Source organism: Melospiza melodia, chromosome 22 (genome assembly GCF_035770615.1).
Source record: "Melospiza melodia melodia isolate bMelMel2 chromosome 22, bMelMel2.pri, whole genome shotgun sequence".
NCBI classification, from domain to species: domain Eukaryota; kingdom Metazoa; phylum Chordata; class Aves; order Passeriformes; family Passerellidae; genus Melospiza; species Melospiza melodia.
The window spans coordinates 4,121,875-4,138,841 of record NC_086215.1 but is presented as its reverse complement, the minus strand read 5'-3'; the positions used below and the strand labels follow the sequence as shown (position 1 = coordinate 4,138,841).

At 50.0% G+C, this 16,967-nt stretch overlaps 1 protein-coding gene across 11 annotated transcripts in view; it reads right to left on the bottom strand.

Moving 5' to 3' along the window:
• Positions 1–1,870: 1,870 nt before the first annotated feature.
• Positions 1,871–16,967, bottom strand: part of LOC134428058 (histone-lysine N-methyltransferase EHMT1-like) — a 124,494-nt gene continuing 109,397 nt past the window's right edge. For all 11 annotated transcript variants that reach the window (XM_063174360.1, XM_063174366.1, XM_063174363.1 and 8 more), the window contains 7 exons: positions 16,712–16,856; positions 15,686–15,763; positions 13,649–13,764; positions 11,375–11,461; positions 5,519–5,597; positions 3,080–3,255; positions 1,871–2,082 (listed from right to left, as the gene is read on the bottom strand). In XM_063174360.1, the coding sequence (XP_063030430.1) occupies positions 1,896–2,082; positions 3,080–3,255; positions 5,519–5,597; positions 11,375–11,461; positions 13,649–13,764; positions 15,686–15,763; positions 16,712–16,856 (868 nt within the window). In that variant the 3' untranslated portion in view covers positions 1,871–1,895. The remainder of the gene's footprint in view (positions 2,083–3,079; positions 3,256–5,518; positions 5,598–11,374; positions 11,462–13,648; positions 13,765–15,685; positions 15,764–16,711; positions 16,857–16,967) is intronic.

Sequence of the window (16,967 nt, the reverse complement as noted above, 5' to 3'; positions counted from 1 at the left end):
ATGACAAAATTTAAAAAAACAATCCCAAGCCCCCAGAATAAACAGCAAACAATCACTCAGGCTTTTCTCTGCGGGAATGGGTTTTCTTTTTTTTTTTTGTTGCTTTCTTAATTTTCAAGCCATCAAGGAGCAGTTCAGCCCCACCGTGGGCCATCCCTCCCCCAAAGCAGACAAAAAAAGCCAAACTCCTTTTAAAGCACTTTTTTTCTTTTTTTTTATTGATTTCATTGAAAACAGAACAAGAAAATGATCAGAGCCAAAAGGCTGCCCCTTTAAAACTGTCAAAAACATTAACAGAAAAAAATAATAATAATAAACATGATGGCATTATGAATGTTCTAGAAGAGATGAACAAAAAAAAAAAAAAAACTTGTTACTGCACTAATTACAGTATTTAAAGATATATGCAAAAAAAAAAAAATTAAGATAATGACCTGCCCAGCCACCACACAAAAGGTGATGGCAAATTTATTCACACTACAATACTAACAATTTAAAAAAAGTTTTGTTTTTTTCCTGCATTTTTATACTAAAATCACTTTGTTCTTTTTATACAATTGATAAGTTTATATTCACGTGGTGAGCAAAAATCACACCAGAATCAGCACCGTTTTGTTTTGTGGTTTCTTTTTGTTGTCGTTTTGGTTTTTTTGGTTTTTTTGTGGGTTTTGTTGTTTTTTGTGGGTTTTTTTTTTTTAAGCTTTTTTTTTGCCTTTTTTTTCTTCCATGTTTTTAATGCTTGTCCCCGATGTTTCAATAATGGTAAAAAATAAATCAGTTTATTGAAACCTCATAGCATGTGGCTTAAAAATCAATCCAAGGTGCCCAGCGTGGAGCAAAGGGGTGGAAACAGACGAGCTGGTGGCAACTGGGATCTTCTCACCCTGACACGTCTGTCCACCCCAGCTAGTCCAGGTCCTCTGTAATATATATATCATTCACTTTATCTTTAAAAAAAGGGGAGGGAAAACTGGTTTTCTTTAGGAATTAGTGTCTTGTAAAATCCTCTTCAGCCTTCTCTCTCTCTAAAACCACTGGTGGGATGGGGTGAGGGGAATTCCTTCACGGAGGAACCCAACACTGAGACAGGAGCAGGGCGTGGAGCAGAGCTGGTCTGAACGGAGAAAATCCAGGAGGGAGAGAGCCTGGGATCACAGGGAAAGATTCTGGGATTCTTCTCATCAGATGAGAAAAAAGGGTTTGGAGAGAACTGAGGGTATTTTGTAGGGCCCCACCACAACGTCCTGCGAGATGGGGGAGGAATTATTCATTCATATATTTAAAAAAAAAAAAAAAAAAAACAAAAAAAAACGAACAAAAAACCAACCAACCAAAAAACCAACCAAACCAACAAAAACCAACCAGCACAACCTGCCCCGGGGCTGTGCCAAGGACACCCAGAGGCAGCTCCCTCCCAGAACGAGTCCCATCAGGTATGCAGAGTTTGCTGGAGGGCTCCAGGGCATTCCGAGGACGGGCAGGAGGGCTCCCCTGCCTCCGGCAGCATCAGCGCCTTCACAGGGGATGCCAGCACAGCTCGGGTGGCCAAAAAAATGCAACAGCCACCCCTGCACACAGAGCTGTGAAACCCAGCAGCTTTCCAGGAGCAGGGAGGGGAGAACAACGCCACGGAGGTGGGATCTGCTTTCACTCCTTCCTCAAGTAACAGTCGGTGGCACAGCCCTAAGTGTCACAAACCCTTGGCTTTCCTTGAGCGGGGTTTTTTTTTTCCTTTTTTTCTTTTTTTCTTTTTTTTTTTTCTTTTTTCCTTTTTTTTTTTTTTTTTTTTTAATTTTCCGTGTTGTTTTGTGTCCTTTTCTTTTTTTTTCTCTCTCTCTCTCTTCTCTCTCTTTAAATTTGGACAGTACGTGAGTGCCTGGGTGGGAGGGTGGGTGTCAGAAGGGGCCGGCGGCGCTGGCGGCCGAGCTGGTGTCGGGCAGCCCGTTCTCCTGCGTGTCCTGGGCAGAGGTGCTGGCCTGCCGCTGCGCCAGCGCCGAGCTCGAGTGTTTGCACTTGGGTGAACCGCACTGACAGCTGAAGAATTTGCCTTTGATGTCCCAGAACCTGTCCCCGTAGTCGAAGCTGCAACAGAGAGAGAGAGAGAGAGAGACAGGAGGGGTCAGTGAGTGAGACAGCAGTCAGTGAGCAAAGAGAACCTGAGGTGGTTTGGGTTGGAGCAGCCTCAGAGATCATCCTGTTCCGTGGGCAGAGACAGCTTCCATTAGAGCTCCAGCCTGGCCTTGGACAGCTCCAGGGGCAGTTACAGCTTCTCTGGGCACCCTGTGCCAGGGCCTCACTGCCCTCATTGTGAAAGACTTTTGTAGCAGCGTGTGGCTACAGTGATCGATGGTATCCAGCATCCCGACAGACTTCTTCCTTTATCTAACACAATCTAACCCTGCCCTCTGGCAGTGGGAAGCCATTCCACCTTGTCCCGTCCCTCCATCCCTTGTCCTGTCCCTACATCCCTTGCCCCCAGTCCCTCCCCAGCTCTCCTGGAGCCCCTCCAGGCCCTGTCAGGGGCTCTGAGCTCTCCCTGGAGCTTCTCCTCTCCAGGTGAGCACCCCCAGCTCTCCCAGCCTGGCTCCAGCCCTGGAGCAGCTCCGTGGCCTCCTCTGGATCTCTCCAGCAGCTCCAGCTCCTCCCTGGGCTGGAGGAACCTTACTAGTTCTCTTCTTACTAACTATTCTAGAAGTAGCAGTAGCGATAATCCAGGCCTATGTGTTCGTACTCCTACTAAGCCTCTACCTACAAGAAAATCTCTAACTCTCAATGGCACACCAAGCACATTCTTACCACACAGTTGACCCTAGCCCGTGACCCATCCTAGGAGCAGCCACTGCTCCAATAACTACCTCAGGGCCGGGGCAGCTCTGCAGTGGGGTCTCACCTGGGCACAGGGGCACAATCCCCCCTTTCCTATTACCCACGCTGGGCTCAGGGCTATGAGTGGGCACGGCCAGGTCGATCCTGGAGCTTTGCAAACTGCAGGGGGACCCCGAGGGAGCACAGGGATGGAGAGGGGCAGCTGGGGAGCAGCAGAGCCCTCAGAGTCCCAGCACAGCAGGGCGGCACGTACCCGATCTCCTCCCCAGCCTCTATGTGCCGGGTGCTGAAGAAGGCGATGCGGGGGAAGCGCAGGTCCTGGTGGGACATGAACACCCGCACGGGGATGAGGTTGGGCTCGCACAGGTGGTTGATGAAGCGGCTGATGTTGCCATAGAAACGGGCGTCGATGCAGTAAACCTCTCCATCCTGGGGAGAAACGGGGCAGGGCTCGTCAGGGGTTCATTGGCTTTAATCAACGAGCACGCTCGGCATTCGTGCTGCACTCAGCCCCAGGAGCGCTCATGTGGGTTTGAATGGACTGGAAACACACACACACAGACTTTTATACACAACAGTACCCTGAAACCAGAGTTTACTGCACACCCCACACCCCCCAAGAGCTGGCTTTTAACACCCTGGCACACCAGTTCTCCCAGTCCAAGCGCCAATTTGGCACAATGGGATTGATGTTCAGTGCAGACACCTTACGGGTGTTCCAGCCCCTGGATAGGGGAACAGGCATCTGTTCTGTCCTCTAATTGAACATGACAGCTTGGAAACACAAAGCCAGAGCCTTGAGAAAACACAGGGTTGTGCAGATAAGAGAGAAAGTGAGAACACAAAAATTCCCTTTCCAGAGAGCCCAGAGAGCTGTAATACTTTGTTTTCCTTGAAAATAAAAGAACCCCCCTCAGGGCTTTTTATTCCAGCAGAGAATGACTGTGCAAAGCAGAGGCTTTAATTACAGCAGCTAATTTCAGTTGCAAAGAGGCCAAAAGCAAAAGGATCCATTAGTGGTGCTCCAAGTCCCTTTTGGACAAGCACCTCGGATCGTTAATGGACGAGCTGTGCCACGTCACACTCGGGGTGCAGGAGCCCAGGAAAACATCCCAGAACTGGGGGAGGCATCACCCCAGCAGGCCTGGGGCACACACACTGTCACCAGCTCTGGTTTCATCAATCAGAGACTTCACTCCCTCAGTTTCATCCACAGAAATGCCATGGTGGGGCAGGATGACACATCCACATCCACAGCAGGACATGGGGCACTCCAGGATCACCTCACAAGGAGCTGTGAGCAACAGCTCAGGGGACAGGGACAACAGAACACAAAACCCAGACAACAGGAATGACAGCCCAGACAACAGAAATGACAACTCAGATAACAGAAATGACAACCTAGGTAACAGAAATGGCAGCACAGGTAACAGAAATGATAACCAGGTAACAGAAATGACAACCCAGATAACGGAAATGATAACCCAGATAACGGAAATGATAACCAGGTAACAGAAATGATAACCAGGTAACAGAAATGATAACCCAGATAACGGAAATGATAACCCAGATAACAGAAATGATAACCAGGTAACAGAAATGATAACCAGGTAACAGAAATGACAGCCCAACCACTCTCACCATTCCAGCCCTTCCTTTGATTCACACCAGGACCTGGAGGCCCCCCAGGGTTGGGATTCACACCCTGGCAATGCCCCATCAGTCTGGAGGACACAAAACCTGCTGGCTCTGCCCTGCCCTTCCCTGCCCAGCCTGATGGGCAGCTTTAGCCATTCCCCAGTGATTTGGTGCCTGCTTTTCTCCAGGTGTTCCACCTTGGTGTCCCTTCCTGCCTCCCTGAAGGATTCCCAGGAGCCAGCACAGAGGTTCTCCCTCAGGGCTGAGCAAGAGGCAGGGCAGGGCCCAGCTGGGCTCTTGCTCATAAACCAGGCTAAGGTCCTTTTCAACTTTTTAATTACAGTCTGACCCCCTGTTTGCACACCAGACTCATTATTTATCTTTTCTCAGTTTTTGAAATGTGTGTTGCTTTAAAGAAATGAGGAAAAAAAAATAAAGCAAAGCTTCTTTGTCACCAGCTGATGACAGAAACAAGGCACAGAGTGTTTTACAGCCTTCCTTGGAAGCCTCCCCACTCCTGTGAGTCCCCAGCTCACCTTTTCTCACTTCTCCTTTCCCAGGAGGAGTCTGAAATCATGGCCTTGCTTAAAACTTTTAGATTGTACTTTGCAAAGTAAAATTTCTGCCCTGAGAGCCCTCACAGAGCAGTGCAGGGCAACAAACAGCAGAACAAGGTGCCTGATGGATCCTTTCTGAGTGAACAGGGTTTGTGGGGTGTTTTTTAATCTTTCAGCTCATCATCACTTCATGAAGAACTCACAGAGCTGCCAATCACACAGGTGCCAGGCTGGGAGTACCAAAACCTGGACAATGGAGCTCAGGATGCTCCAAGGGGTTTGACAGAAGAGCATCTTGCTCGAAAATGGTGTGGGCAGCACATGTTGGTTCTGCTGCCCTTTTAGCCAGCCCTAAATCCCATCTCAACCACCTTTCCCCTAAAGCACAGCAATTGTGCTCTCTGCAGGATTTCACTGCACATCAAGATGGAGACAATGATTCTCTGGGCTCTTTGAGGAGTCAGGAGCTGGGCTTTGTGTGGCTGCAGACACAGTACCTTGTTGTCCAGGTCGAAGAGGTAGGAGTCCTCCTCACGGACATCGGCCTCGGAGTCGGAGATCAGCTCCCCAACGTACCTGTGGGCACAGGGACGGGCAGGAGTGAGACCACAGCCTCAAACCCCTCCTTTTGGGAGAGAGAAACACCCCAAAATGGAGCCCAGCCACAGATGGGCAACCACAGCACAGTGCTGGCCAGCTCTAAGCCACCAAACTCTGTTAAATTCCAGCAGTGAAAATCTGACTCTAGACTCCACCTCTTCAGAGAAACACTTAAATAATATCAAAAATTACATTCATGATATTCAGACCACTTTAATATTAAAAATCCCTTTACTTTTTTCCTGAGGACTAAGTTTCCTTTTGCAAATCTCTCTGTTGGCCAAGATCAACACATGAATCCAAGTCTCCTGAAGCTCCTGGTCAGACTCAGGTTGTCCCACAACCACTGCAGTGCTTGTGCTGCTCACACACCAAAACAAAACACTTTTGTCTGCCCCTCATGTATTTCCCGGGATATTTTGAGCAATTACAGCTCAAACAACTACAAAACTTTCGGTTTAAAAGCCTTAGGTTTGGTTTAAAAGTCTAACCTAACCTGGCAGGACCCCTGGATCCCTTCTCAATCCCTCCTGAAGCAGGATAAATGTGAGCTGTGATCCCAGGTACAGCCACCCTGCTGTAAAACCAGGGGACAGGCAGGTGACAGGCAGGTCCTCCAAGGAGAATGAAGCAGGTGCTGCTTGGTCTGGGCTTGCTGAGAAGGACCACACAGCCAGAGAGGTCTGGGTTTGATGCAAACCCCCCTTTGTTGCAGGAGTCCCCACAGCACTGGTGCTCCCACCTCTGTCTCTCCACCTCTATTTTAAACAGTTTTTGGACTGTCAAGGCTCAACATTTCCTGCCCTGAGCTGCCTCAGTCAAAGGAAGAGACGCAGAGAGGAGGGACTGAGGGAGGGTGTGAGGAAGAGGAGCAGCACAGCAGCTTTCAAGCTTTTCAAGCGTCCAAGGCCGGGGTTTGGAGCAATCTGGGACAGTGCAAGTGTCCCTGCCCACGGCAGAAATGGGATTTAAGGTCCCTCCCAACCACCCCAGCCTGTGTTTCTGTGATTTTGGTGTGTAAGTATTCCCAGCCTGCAATGAAACAGTGATTATTTAAAGGAAAGGATTCACCACACGAATAAATATTCTTTGCAGCATCAACAGAACTTCCATGGCCATGCTCCCACAGCATTCCTGCAGCCCTCAGGCACATTTCAAGTGTTAAACAACTGCCTCCAATCCCCCAGGGCTCAATCAGCACTTAACTCCCAGGCTGGGGAGGAGGAGAGCCAGGAAACACGAACCCGGAGAGCATCCCTGAGCTCTGTGACCAGGATTTCTGGCTGCAGTTCCCAACTGGGAGCCTCCTGTTTGCCCTCAGTGCTCCACTGCTGGAAATCACCCGCTCCTTGGAGGCCTGAAGCACAAAAGGTGGCCAGAGAGGGAGAGAAATTGCTGTGGGAAGGCCCAGCAGGCAGAGCAGCTGAGAACAGCTGAATAATTCTGCTCAGAGAGGCCCCGTGCCCAGGGACAGCCGGTGCAGGTTTATAATTCCACGAAATAAAATACCACAACCAAATTAAAAATCGTTGGTTTAATGCTCCTTCAAAGCCTATTCCCGTAACTCATTTCCTTTCCAGGGCTGTTCAAAGATATTAACAGGTCCCTGATTTTCCAGGCCCAAAGTTAGGGGAGGATGTGCAAGGGGTGCATGTTCCTCCCAAAAACCAGCAGGAGCCCCTTCATTTAAGAACTCCTGTGCTCAAGGCAGTGCCTTTCTCCCCAGCAGATGTTCAGCACACTGATGGCAAATAACTCAGTAACTCCATCCCAGAGCTTCCCAGGGCTGATCATCACTGCTCAGACAGCCTGGGATTGAGCGAGCTTGGAACAGATGATCTTGGAGGTCATTTCCAACCTCAATGATTCTGTGATCAGAGGGGACTCCATGAGCAGTCCCTAGCACAGGCTCCAGGGTTTTCCACAGGATGGGAGACAGGAGGCCTGGCTGGAGCTTCTCTGCCTGAAAATCAGGCTGAAACACCTGCCTTGATGCAGCTGGCACCTTCCTAAAGCACCAGTGGAACAGAAAGCAAATATTCAAACCCCATAAATGGATGCAAAAGCAATAGACCAGATCCTCTGGTTCCTGCATCCCACTAACTCCCAGCCTCTCCAACAAAAGGCAGCAGCAGCTGTGCTGTTTCCAGAAGGAGCAGCTCCAGCAGCTACCAACCAAGCATGAACAGAGCAGATCCAACCCAACCCACAGCAGCAGCAGCACAGGGTGAGCAACAGCAGCTTCTGAACAGCACTAAATTCCAAGGCTGGGGAGAAAACTGCCCATGAGCAGAGCCCTGAGGGGCTGCAGAGCCTGCAGGCTCCATGGAGCCCTGTGGGACAGGAGGGTGACACTGCCACACCTCCCCTTGATGCCTTGTGCAGGCTGCCCCAGAACAGAGGCTGGACAGAGCTACAGAATAAAGCAGGGATTTATTAAAAAGCCTCCATGGATGCACCTTGGGCAGCACAAGAGCCCAGCCAGGGCTGCACCCAAGATGAACCAAAATGGCCCCAAAATGCACGGCCGGGCACGGGGTCTGTCCCTGTGATCAGTTCTGCTCCATTTGCACCTTGCAGTTCATTGTCCCATTCCAGCTTTAGCCCAGGCAGTCCCACCCTGCTTGTTTTTCTCTCTCCAGCCCACGGTGTTTGTGCTCCTGGGCTGAGATTTGGATCATTTGTCCTTGGTGCCCAGCTGGAGCAGGAATTGTTTTGTCTCCCTGCTCTGTGCACAGAGCTCACCATGCCCTGATGTGAAGCCCAGACCCACACACTAAAGCAGCACAGAATGTGAAAAATAGAAAAGCTCAAACCCGAGGCGTCACCCTCACCATGCTGCTGCTCCCAGGGCTGTGCACAAGGGACAGGAGGCAATTACAGAGTCACAGAACCATCAAGGTTGGGAGAGACCTTCAGGACCACTGAGTCCAGCCATGAACCCACCACCAGCACCACCCCCAGCTGCCACATCCCAATGCCTTTTGAACACTTCCAGAGGTGGTGACTCCAACACCACCTCCCTGGGTGGCTCATTCCAATGCCTGACCACTCCTTCAGCAAAAAGCCATTTCCATGGCTCTGATCTGAACCTCCCCTGGTGCGACTTGAGGCCATTTTTCTTTTCACTGATTCCCTGGAGCACAGACTGACCCTCCCGGCTGTCCCCTCCTGTCAGGAGCTGTGCAGAGCCACAAGGGCCCCCTGAGCCTCCTTTGCTCCAGGCTGAGCCCCTGCCCAGCTCCCTCAGCCCCTCCTGGTGCCTGTGAAGAGCTCCAGGATAAAGGTCACACCAATAAAGGTCACACCAGTACAAGGATCCTTCCAAAGCACAGCAATAACCACTGGACAGAGCAGCTGCCCACCCAGGGCTCTAATGCAGATGTTCAACACCAAATGCTGTTCCAGAGGAGCTGCTCCTGGGGTCTGCTGTGTCCTGGCAGCCCTGAGCACAGCCAGCCCTGGGGCTGCTTTCCAGAGGAGGAAAAGCAGGAACCAGGTCTATTGGATGCTCACAGAGAATCACAGGAAGGACTCATGGAGCCAAGGGCTTGGATTTGGTGAGTGAGAAAATGAGTGTGTGACACAGGGGGAATGTGCATGGCACAACATTAATTAGCTCAGCTGTTTAGTAAGCAGCTCATTTAGCTAACGAAGGTTGTAGCCAGCAGTGGAACAGTGCCAGCAGCTCCTGGCAAGGCTGGGGGCAGTCAGGCTGTGGGATCTGCCCCCCATCAGCCCCAGTGCTCTGCAATGTGTGTTCGTCACCCCTTCCCTGGGCTGTTCCCTCTTGGCCTGCTCCTCCTGTGCAGGGTTTGCTGAAGTCTCTGCCTTTTTTCCTTGCAGCAGTTTCCTCACAGGCTTTGATCTGTTCTGGGCACTGCACCATGACCCTGGGACCTCTGGTACTTATGGACAGCCCTGCACAAGGCCAGGCCTGAGACACTCCCACAAACAGCAGCTTTTGGCTTTATCTCTAAAAAAATATCTTAGCAGCTGGCAGCTCCTGACACAGAAGAAATACTTGGCCAATTCACTGCAGAATTATCTTTTCCTTTATTTTTTCTTTTAGATACTGCAATAATCTTCCTGAATCCCTCACCCAATTCCAAAACACATCAATAACTAGGTCTAAAAACAACCAGCAACTATTTCCACGATGGACATGAGCCTTATTTAGAAGATCCTCAGTCACTGTAGTATTGCAATGAAGGAAATACTTTCTAAACTATTTAATAAAGTACATATACCACTTTAAAGTCTGTGGGGTCTGATGACAGGTTTTCCACTTGACATAAATCCGAACATTTCTGTGCCTAAGTACTTTATTGAGTCAGGGCCAAAACATGTGCTTGACCCCAAGTGCTTCCTTGTTTTGCTGAATCAGACTAAGCCAGTGCTGTGACACTGGAAAACCTCTGGAGAAGTCAGGATTGAAGCAGAGAAAGTTGTTCCCCACTGCCCTGGCCTGCAGTGCCCCATATCTGTGGCAAACACAGGAGCTGAGCACATCTTGCAGCACAACCTAAAAGTGTTTTTCCTCCTTAATTTGTGTTTCAAAAGGGGAAGAGCTGAGCACAGATCCCAGCAAGACAGAGGGAAGTAGAGAAAGCTCCACACCATGAGAAGCAGGACAGACAGAGCAGGGAAGGGAGTCAGGAAACCTCTGGCTGAGGGCAGGCAGCTGGGCTCAATGCCAGCTTGATCTGCATGAAAACCTCTCCCTGAAAGGGAGCAAAGCATGTGTGCCCTGGGGAACTGCTGGGGCTGCTGGGCTGATGGAAGCTGCACAACTCACTCCTGGATTTGGGAACAGCTGGGGGTTTTGGGATGGTGAAAACTGCACAACTCAGTGCTGGATTTGGGAAGTGCTGGGTTGCTGGGATGTGAAAGCTGCACAACTTACTTCTGGATTTGGGAATGGATGGGATTTGCTGGGTTCATGGTAGCTGCAGAACTCAGTGCTGGATTTGAGAAGGGCTGGGATTTTGGGGAAGATGAAAGCTGCATAACTTACTCCTGGATTTGGGGTTGCTAAGCTAATGAAAGCTGTACAATTTATTCCTGGATTTGGGAATGGATGGGATTTGCTGGGCTGCACAACTCAGTGCTGGATTTGGAAAGTGCTGGGGGTTTTGGGATGGTGAAAGCTGCACAACTCAGTGCTGGATTTGAGAAGGGCTGGGGGTTTTGGGATGGTGAAAGCTGCACAACTCACTCAGTGCTGGATTTGGGAAGTGCTGGGACTGCTGGGCTGGTGAAAGCTGAACACCTTACTACTGAATTTGGGAATGGATGGGATTTGCTGGGCTGCACAACTCATTCCTGGATTTGGGCAGTGCTGGGATTTTGGGCTGCTGAAAGCTGCACAGTGCTGGATTTGGGCAGTGCTGGGGTTTAGGGATGGTGAAAGCTACACAGCTCAATTCTGGATTGGGAAGTCCTGGGGGTGTAGGGATGGTGAAAGCTGCACAGCTCACTCAGTGCTGGGGATTTGGGCAGTGCTGGGGTTTTAGGGATGGTGAAAGCTGCACAGCTCACTCAGTGCTGGGGATTTGGGCAGTGCTGGGGTTTTAGGGATGGTGAAAGCTGCACAGCTCAGTACTGGATTGGGAAGTCCTGGGGTTTTAGGGATGGTGAAAGCTGCACAGCTCAATTCTGGATTGGGAAGTCCTGGGGGTTTTGGGCTGGTGAAAGCTGCACAGCTCACTCAGTGCTGAGGTTTTAGGGCTGGTGAAAGCTGCACAACTCACTCGCACACGAAGGTTCCCAGAGGAATGTCCTGCATCGTCCGCACTCCCCAGCCCATCTTCTGTGTCCGGTAAAGCTGCAACCGAGTCCTGGAAAAGAAGAAAGGAGGAGATGGAGCCACACTGATGGCAGCACTCCATGGAAAGGATGAATTTTCATGGGAAGATGAGCAAAAAGCCAGCACCTTCCGTCAGCACACGCTCCCAGAGGATTTTAATATTCACCCTCCCGTTGTCACCCTGCAGGGATGCTGCACTCCCACAGCTCCCAGCTGTGGGCAGATGCTGGCATGGAAACAGCCCAGGGACAAGGGACAGGTGCCACTCAGCCCCTTCTGCCTGCCCAGGTGCACACCAAGGGGCTGGGGAAGAGGGGACAGGGCTGGATACTCCGTGTGATCATGATTTACAGAGGATATCAGAACCCCACCAGCAGCATTTCCTTCCCCTCCATGCAGCCCTGGGGGAGGCAGGGAAGGTGGAAGGGGATTTACAGCAGTGGAGTGGTGCTGAGGGGGAAGGCAGGGATCTCCCAGGGACTAAAAAACACCTTGAGCTAAGTGCTCTGACCCCTCTGCCCTCTGCCAAAGCCAGGGCATTCAGCAATTCCATCATATCCAGCTGCCTGGCTGAAAGACAAGAAAGAAAAGCTGCAACTTGAGACTTCTTGGTGTAATAGCTGCTCTGTGGAATTTTACTGATGGGGATTATAGGCAGAGAAACAATCCTGTAAGTCATTCTGCCTCCTGCTCAGCCAGAACCTGAGTTAAGTGCAGGATGAACAGTCTCCAGGGCTAGGAAGAGCTTGCTCTATCCCTGAGGGAACCAAAACCCACTCTCAGCAACGCTGTTATCGGAATTAAGTGAAATCTGATGCTCACCTTAACTTCTCCCTGTTGCTTTTCCCAGTGCTTCTCTTCCCCCCACCCACTCCCTCCTGCACTGTCAGCTCAAACCAGGGGATGTGAACTTCATCCTGTCTGCCCACAGCTGCACCAGGACAAACCTCAGGGGAGTGATTGCTCTCACAGAAGCAGGGTCTAACACTGGGCTTGGGGCTTGGGGAAGCTCCCCCAGCTTTTGGCATGTCCATCAGAGCAGAGCTCAGATCTGGCTCTGCTCTGGAGCCAGCACTGATGGCAGCAGCGGGGCCGTGGCTCTGAGCTGAGCCTGCCAGCTGAGCTGGGCCAGGCTGCCAGCTGGATACATGTGCTCTGCCAGGCAGAGCTAATTTGGAGCCAATCTGATAAAGGAAGCACTGCAAACAGAGCAGCAGCACCCCTGTGTCAGCTGCAGCCCCCAGGCAGGAGCCTTCCCCACTGCCTCCCCAGGGACTGTGAGCTCTGCCCAGCACCTGACCCTCCTTCCCAGCAAAGCTGCTCTCCCTGGCTTGTGTTGGGTTCCCAACCCTTCCCATCTTTCAGAAAAAACACTTCAGCAAGGCAAAAAAAATGCAAAAGCAACAGCTCTAGCTGTACAGCTCCTGAAAAAACACCCACGGAGGCACCGGAGCTTGGCAGGGAAAACCAGAGAGAGGTAAAGTTCTGAGGAAACACATCGAGTTCCTTCCTTGCTTATTTTTAACAGTGCAAAATGTCATTGAAACTACAAAGCTTGCAAAAAGAGTGTTGTCAGCACTACAAAGAAATTCTAAAAAGTTTTTGCGTTTTTTTTTTCCAGTGGGATGCCTTTGAACTTAGTGCAGGGACAAACTCCTCCATAGCAGAGGTCCAAACAAAAACATTGACATTTTTAGCCAGGCACCAAAATCCCAGGGGTGTAACCTGGAGCAGAGAGGCCAACAGGCATTCAGGTATCCAGTTCAGGGGGAATCATGCCAAGAATTTGTAAATTTTAATCAGCCAAGTCTGGCCATGCTGGCCTGTATTTTTAATCTAGACTGCTGGCTTACAAGATCTTCTGAATTCAGACTCTGCAGCTCAGTTGCTGTCATGTCCTTCTCAGCTCTCCCCCTGAGACACCACACTTGGGCTGTGCCTGCAAACCCACAAGCCATTTGTATGTTTTATGGTCAGCTGATGAAAGAACACTGCAGTTCCCACCTGAGGGTGCAAACATTAACTGAGATGTTAATTGAGCTCATCAACCCACTGCCGCTCCACTCCCACTGGCAGCAACGCAGGATCCCACTTCCATCCCACCACCCCCAGCTTCCCTGCTGGGTTCTGTGGGATTATGGGTGAGCTGAGAGCCACAAGGCTGATGGGTTTGGGGCTGGTCATGCCCAGAGCAGCTGTGTTTGCCCCTCCTGCCCACCTGAGGCCGTTCTGCACCACCCGGTTCCTGCAGGTTCTCCAGCACGAGCACGCGTGGTTGCACTCGAAGATCAGGGGGGGCTCAGCCATGTTGAACTCAGGCAGGAGTCGGCCATCCTGAAGGAGAGAACCACCCCAGACTGGGTTATTTGTCCCCAAAACCACAAGCAGAAATTCTTCCCCCCAGGGTTAAAAACAGGCTGGAGAACCCCATGGTGAAGTTGTGCCCAAACCCAGCGTCAGAGCTCAGGTTCTGCTGAGACATAAACTTTAAAGAATTTAGGGATTTTAGAGGAGCTGAGGTTTTAGTTAGAGATAAGCTTTATTAGAGGTAATCAAAATAAATGGGTAGGCCTTGGTGAAGTTAAGAGTTAGTAGTTCACTAATAATTGATTGCTTGTGAACACAATGTTTAGTTAGCTGGGTTTCTAATGAAGAATATAGAAACTGATAAATAGCATTTAGGAACATAAGACAATTGTGATCTCCTCTGTTCTGAAACCAATTGAAGACAGGAATGGGAGTTCTACCAAGGGTTCATTTGTCATATTTGCATTGAAAAGGTAGAAAGGTCAGAACGAGGAAGACTTCATTTACTTCCTCATTTTGGGACCCCTCCCCATTAAATGGACCACTGACCCCTTTCAAGGGACAAACTACAAATGCTTAATGGCTTTTGGACTAATTACCATGGGAAGCAGGGAATGGGATGCACCAAAGTTATGAATATGTATTTGCATTTTGGGTATTCAATACCTGTACAGATAAAAGGACTCTGTAATCACCTGTAAATTGCAGTGTGTATTTGGGAGCTATCCCACAATAAACATACACTTTCTAACTCAAAAGTGTTAGAGAGTCTTTGTCTGTCACAGTTGGATATCAGTACTAGATCAATATCCATATTTTTAATAAATCACCAAAGTGGTTTCTTTGATCTACCCTGACAGCAGCACAGTCACCACTGTCACCCACAGCTGACAAACAGCCAGAGAATTTAGATTTTTGCTGCCTGCTATCACCCTACACAGCATTAAAAAAAACCCTCCCAGTGCTGTGCAGAAAACTGGTGTGCATCATCATCATTATTGCCATTTGCTGTGCTGGAGGGAGAAATGGATGCTTAGTCTGCCTCTGGAATAAAGCCTGAACTTGCAGAGTCCAAGGCCAGTGCACTTAAGTTCTGTGAATCACACTACATTTCCAAATAACACTCTCAAAAAATCCTACAATTCAATTATTTACCAACACACAGGATTAAGGAAGTGATGGATGTAATTCATCATATTTAACAAATTTGGCTTTTAAGGCTTGAGAGGTGTAATCACCTATTAATGTGTAAATAAAATGGCTACAAAGCCAAGAAAGATGCCAACACTGCCCCTGGGAGAAACCTGCAGAGATTCAAAGAACTCCTGATCGTTGTAGCACCTGCCCAAAGATGAATCTCAAAACCTCCCTGGAGGGTTGAAGCATTTACCCAAAACAAACCTGACTCCTGGCAATGTGGCAGTGAAAACATCTTTACGCTGCCTTCATCCAGAAGAATCACAATAAATAAAAGCAGATTTTAAACAATTCTCTTTCTACTCCCCTCCCTTTGTTTACATCTTACAGCACTTTCCACGTTGCTTTGAAATGGAAGCTGATTTCACACTTGGATTGTTAAATGCTCCCTATCACATGGGTGTAATTAATGGCTCAGTTGGCACGAGTGGAACACAATAAATAACACAAGGAAAGCTGCCCTGAGCAGGCAGTTTGGATTATCACATGTCTCAGAGCTGAGACTATAACTTCAGGCATTTTAAGTCAAGAAGAAAGGAGTTGGAATTACAGAAACAGGGAATGATTTAGGGTGGAAGGAGCCCCAAAGCTCAGCTCATCCCAACCCCTTCCATGGGCATGGACATCTCCCACTAGAACAGGGTTGCTCCAAGCCCTGTCCAGCCTGGCTTTGAGCTGTGCAAGGAACTGAATCAGGCAGAATTGAGCTGCCAGGCCCTGGTGTGAGCCAGAGGGGGCTGAGTGTGCTCACCTTGTCGTACCAGCAGCGCATGCTGAGCTGGCCACACATGCAGTTACTGGAGGAGCAGTCGTCTATACAGACACAATACTGCAAGAGAAGCAAAGGGTTAATTCCACACCACTCACACCACTGAGGCTGCAACTGGAGGCTGGGTCAGGAAACCACATTCTCCTCCTCTTGCTGCAGCTCCTCACCAGAGGGATCACCAGCTTCACCATTCAGGGGCAGTTCTACTCCTGTGTTTATTTCTGTGTGCAATGAGCACCAAATCCTGCCTTGCAAGGAAGGATCTCATTCTGAGCCAGCCTCACTGCTCAGGAGAGGATGTTCCCCTGCTGTAACCCTCCCCCATGCCCTGTGAGCTGTTCTCCACACCTGAGGACAAGGAAAGCTCCAAAGGGAGACCAGAGCTGGGAGATGATGCAGCTGTGCTCAGTCCTCCCCTGCTGCTTCCCCAGGCCAGCAGAGCCCTGCCACCACAACAGGGACTGGCCCTGGCAGGGTCACTTCAGCCACCTCAGAGCTGTGCCCAGTGAGGTCTCACCCTCACCCTGAACCTCCCCATCTTTGCTTTCCCACCCAGCCCTTCCAGGGCTGCAGCATCACAGCCAAGACCTCAGCCTGGCTGCTGCAGTCCATGGGAAGGCAGCATGGAGAAGGTCTCCCAACAAATCCCTGACTCTGCAGCCTCAGAAGAGAGGACAACGATGAATGGGAGCCACATCAGCCAGCACCAGATGGCCAATGCTACAGCTGAACACAGAGCTCAGCTTAAACCTCAAAACTGAAGAAAATCAAAATCCCATCTCCAACAACAAAATCCCATCTCCTACAGCTCCAGTGCTATAGCTGAACACTGAGCTCAGCTAAAGCCTCAAAACTGAAGAAAATCAAAATCCCATCTCCTACAACAAGAGGCACTCAACCTTAGCTGGAATCTGATGGCAATATCAGGACAACATTGCCATGTGGAATGCCAGATCTGTTCTGAGGAGCACTGCAGAGCCCAGGACAAGAACACTCAGGATCCCTCACCTGTAAATGAGTGATGTTCCTGTCAATGTCCATCGGGGAGGTGACACAGTTCTGTGACACGTATTTGTAGTTGCTGGGGCAGGGCTCACTGTCCACAGAGTTGACACAGGGGATGGGGATCCGCTCGTAGCCCCGGGCAATGTCTCTGTCGTGGAGAAAGAACTGTCACAGAGGAAAGTCCCCCAGACAAGGGGCCATTCAATGCCATCCTGGGGCACAGTCACTGAGCACTCAAAGCCATTCAGACTAGAACAGA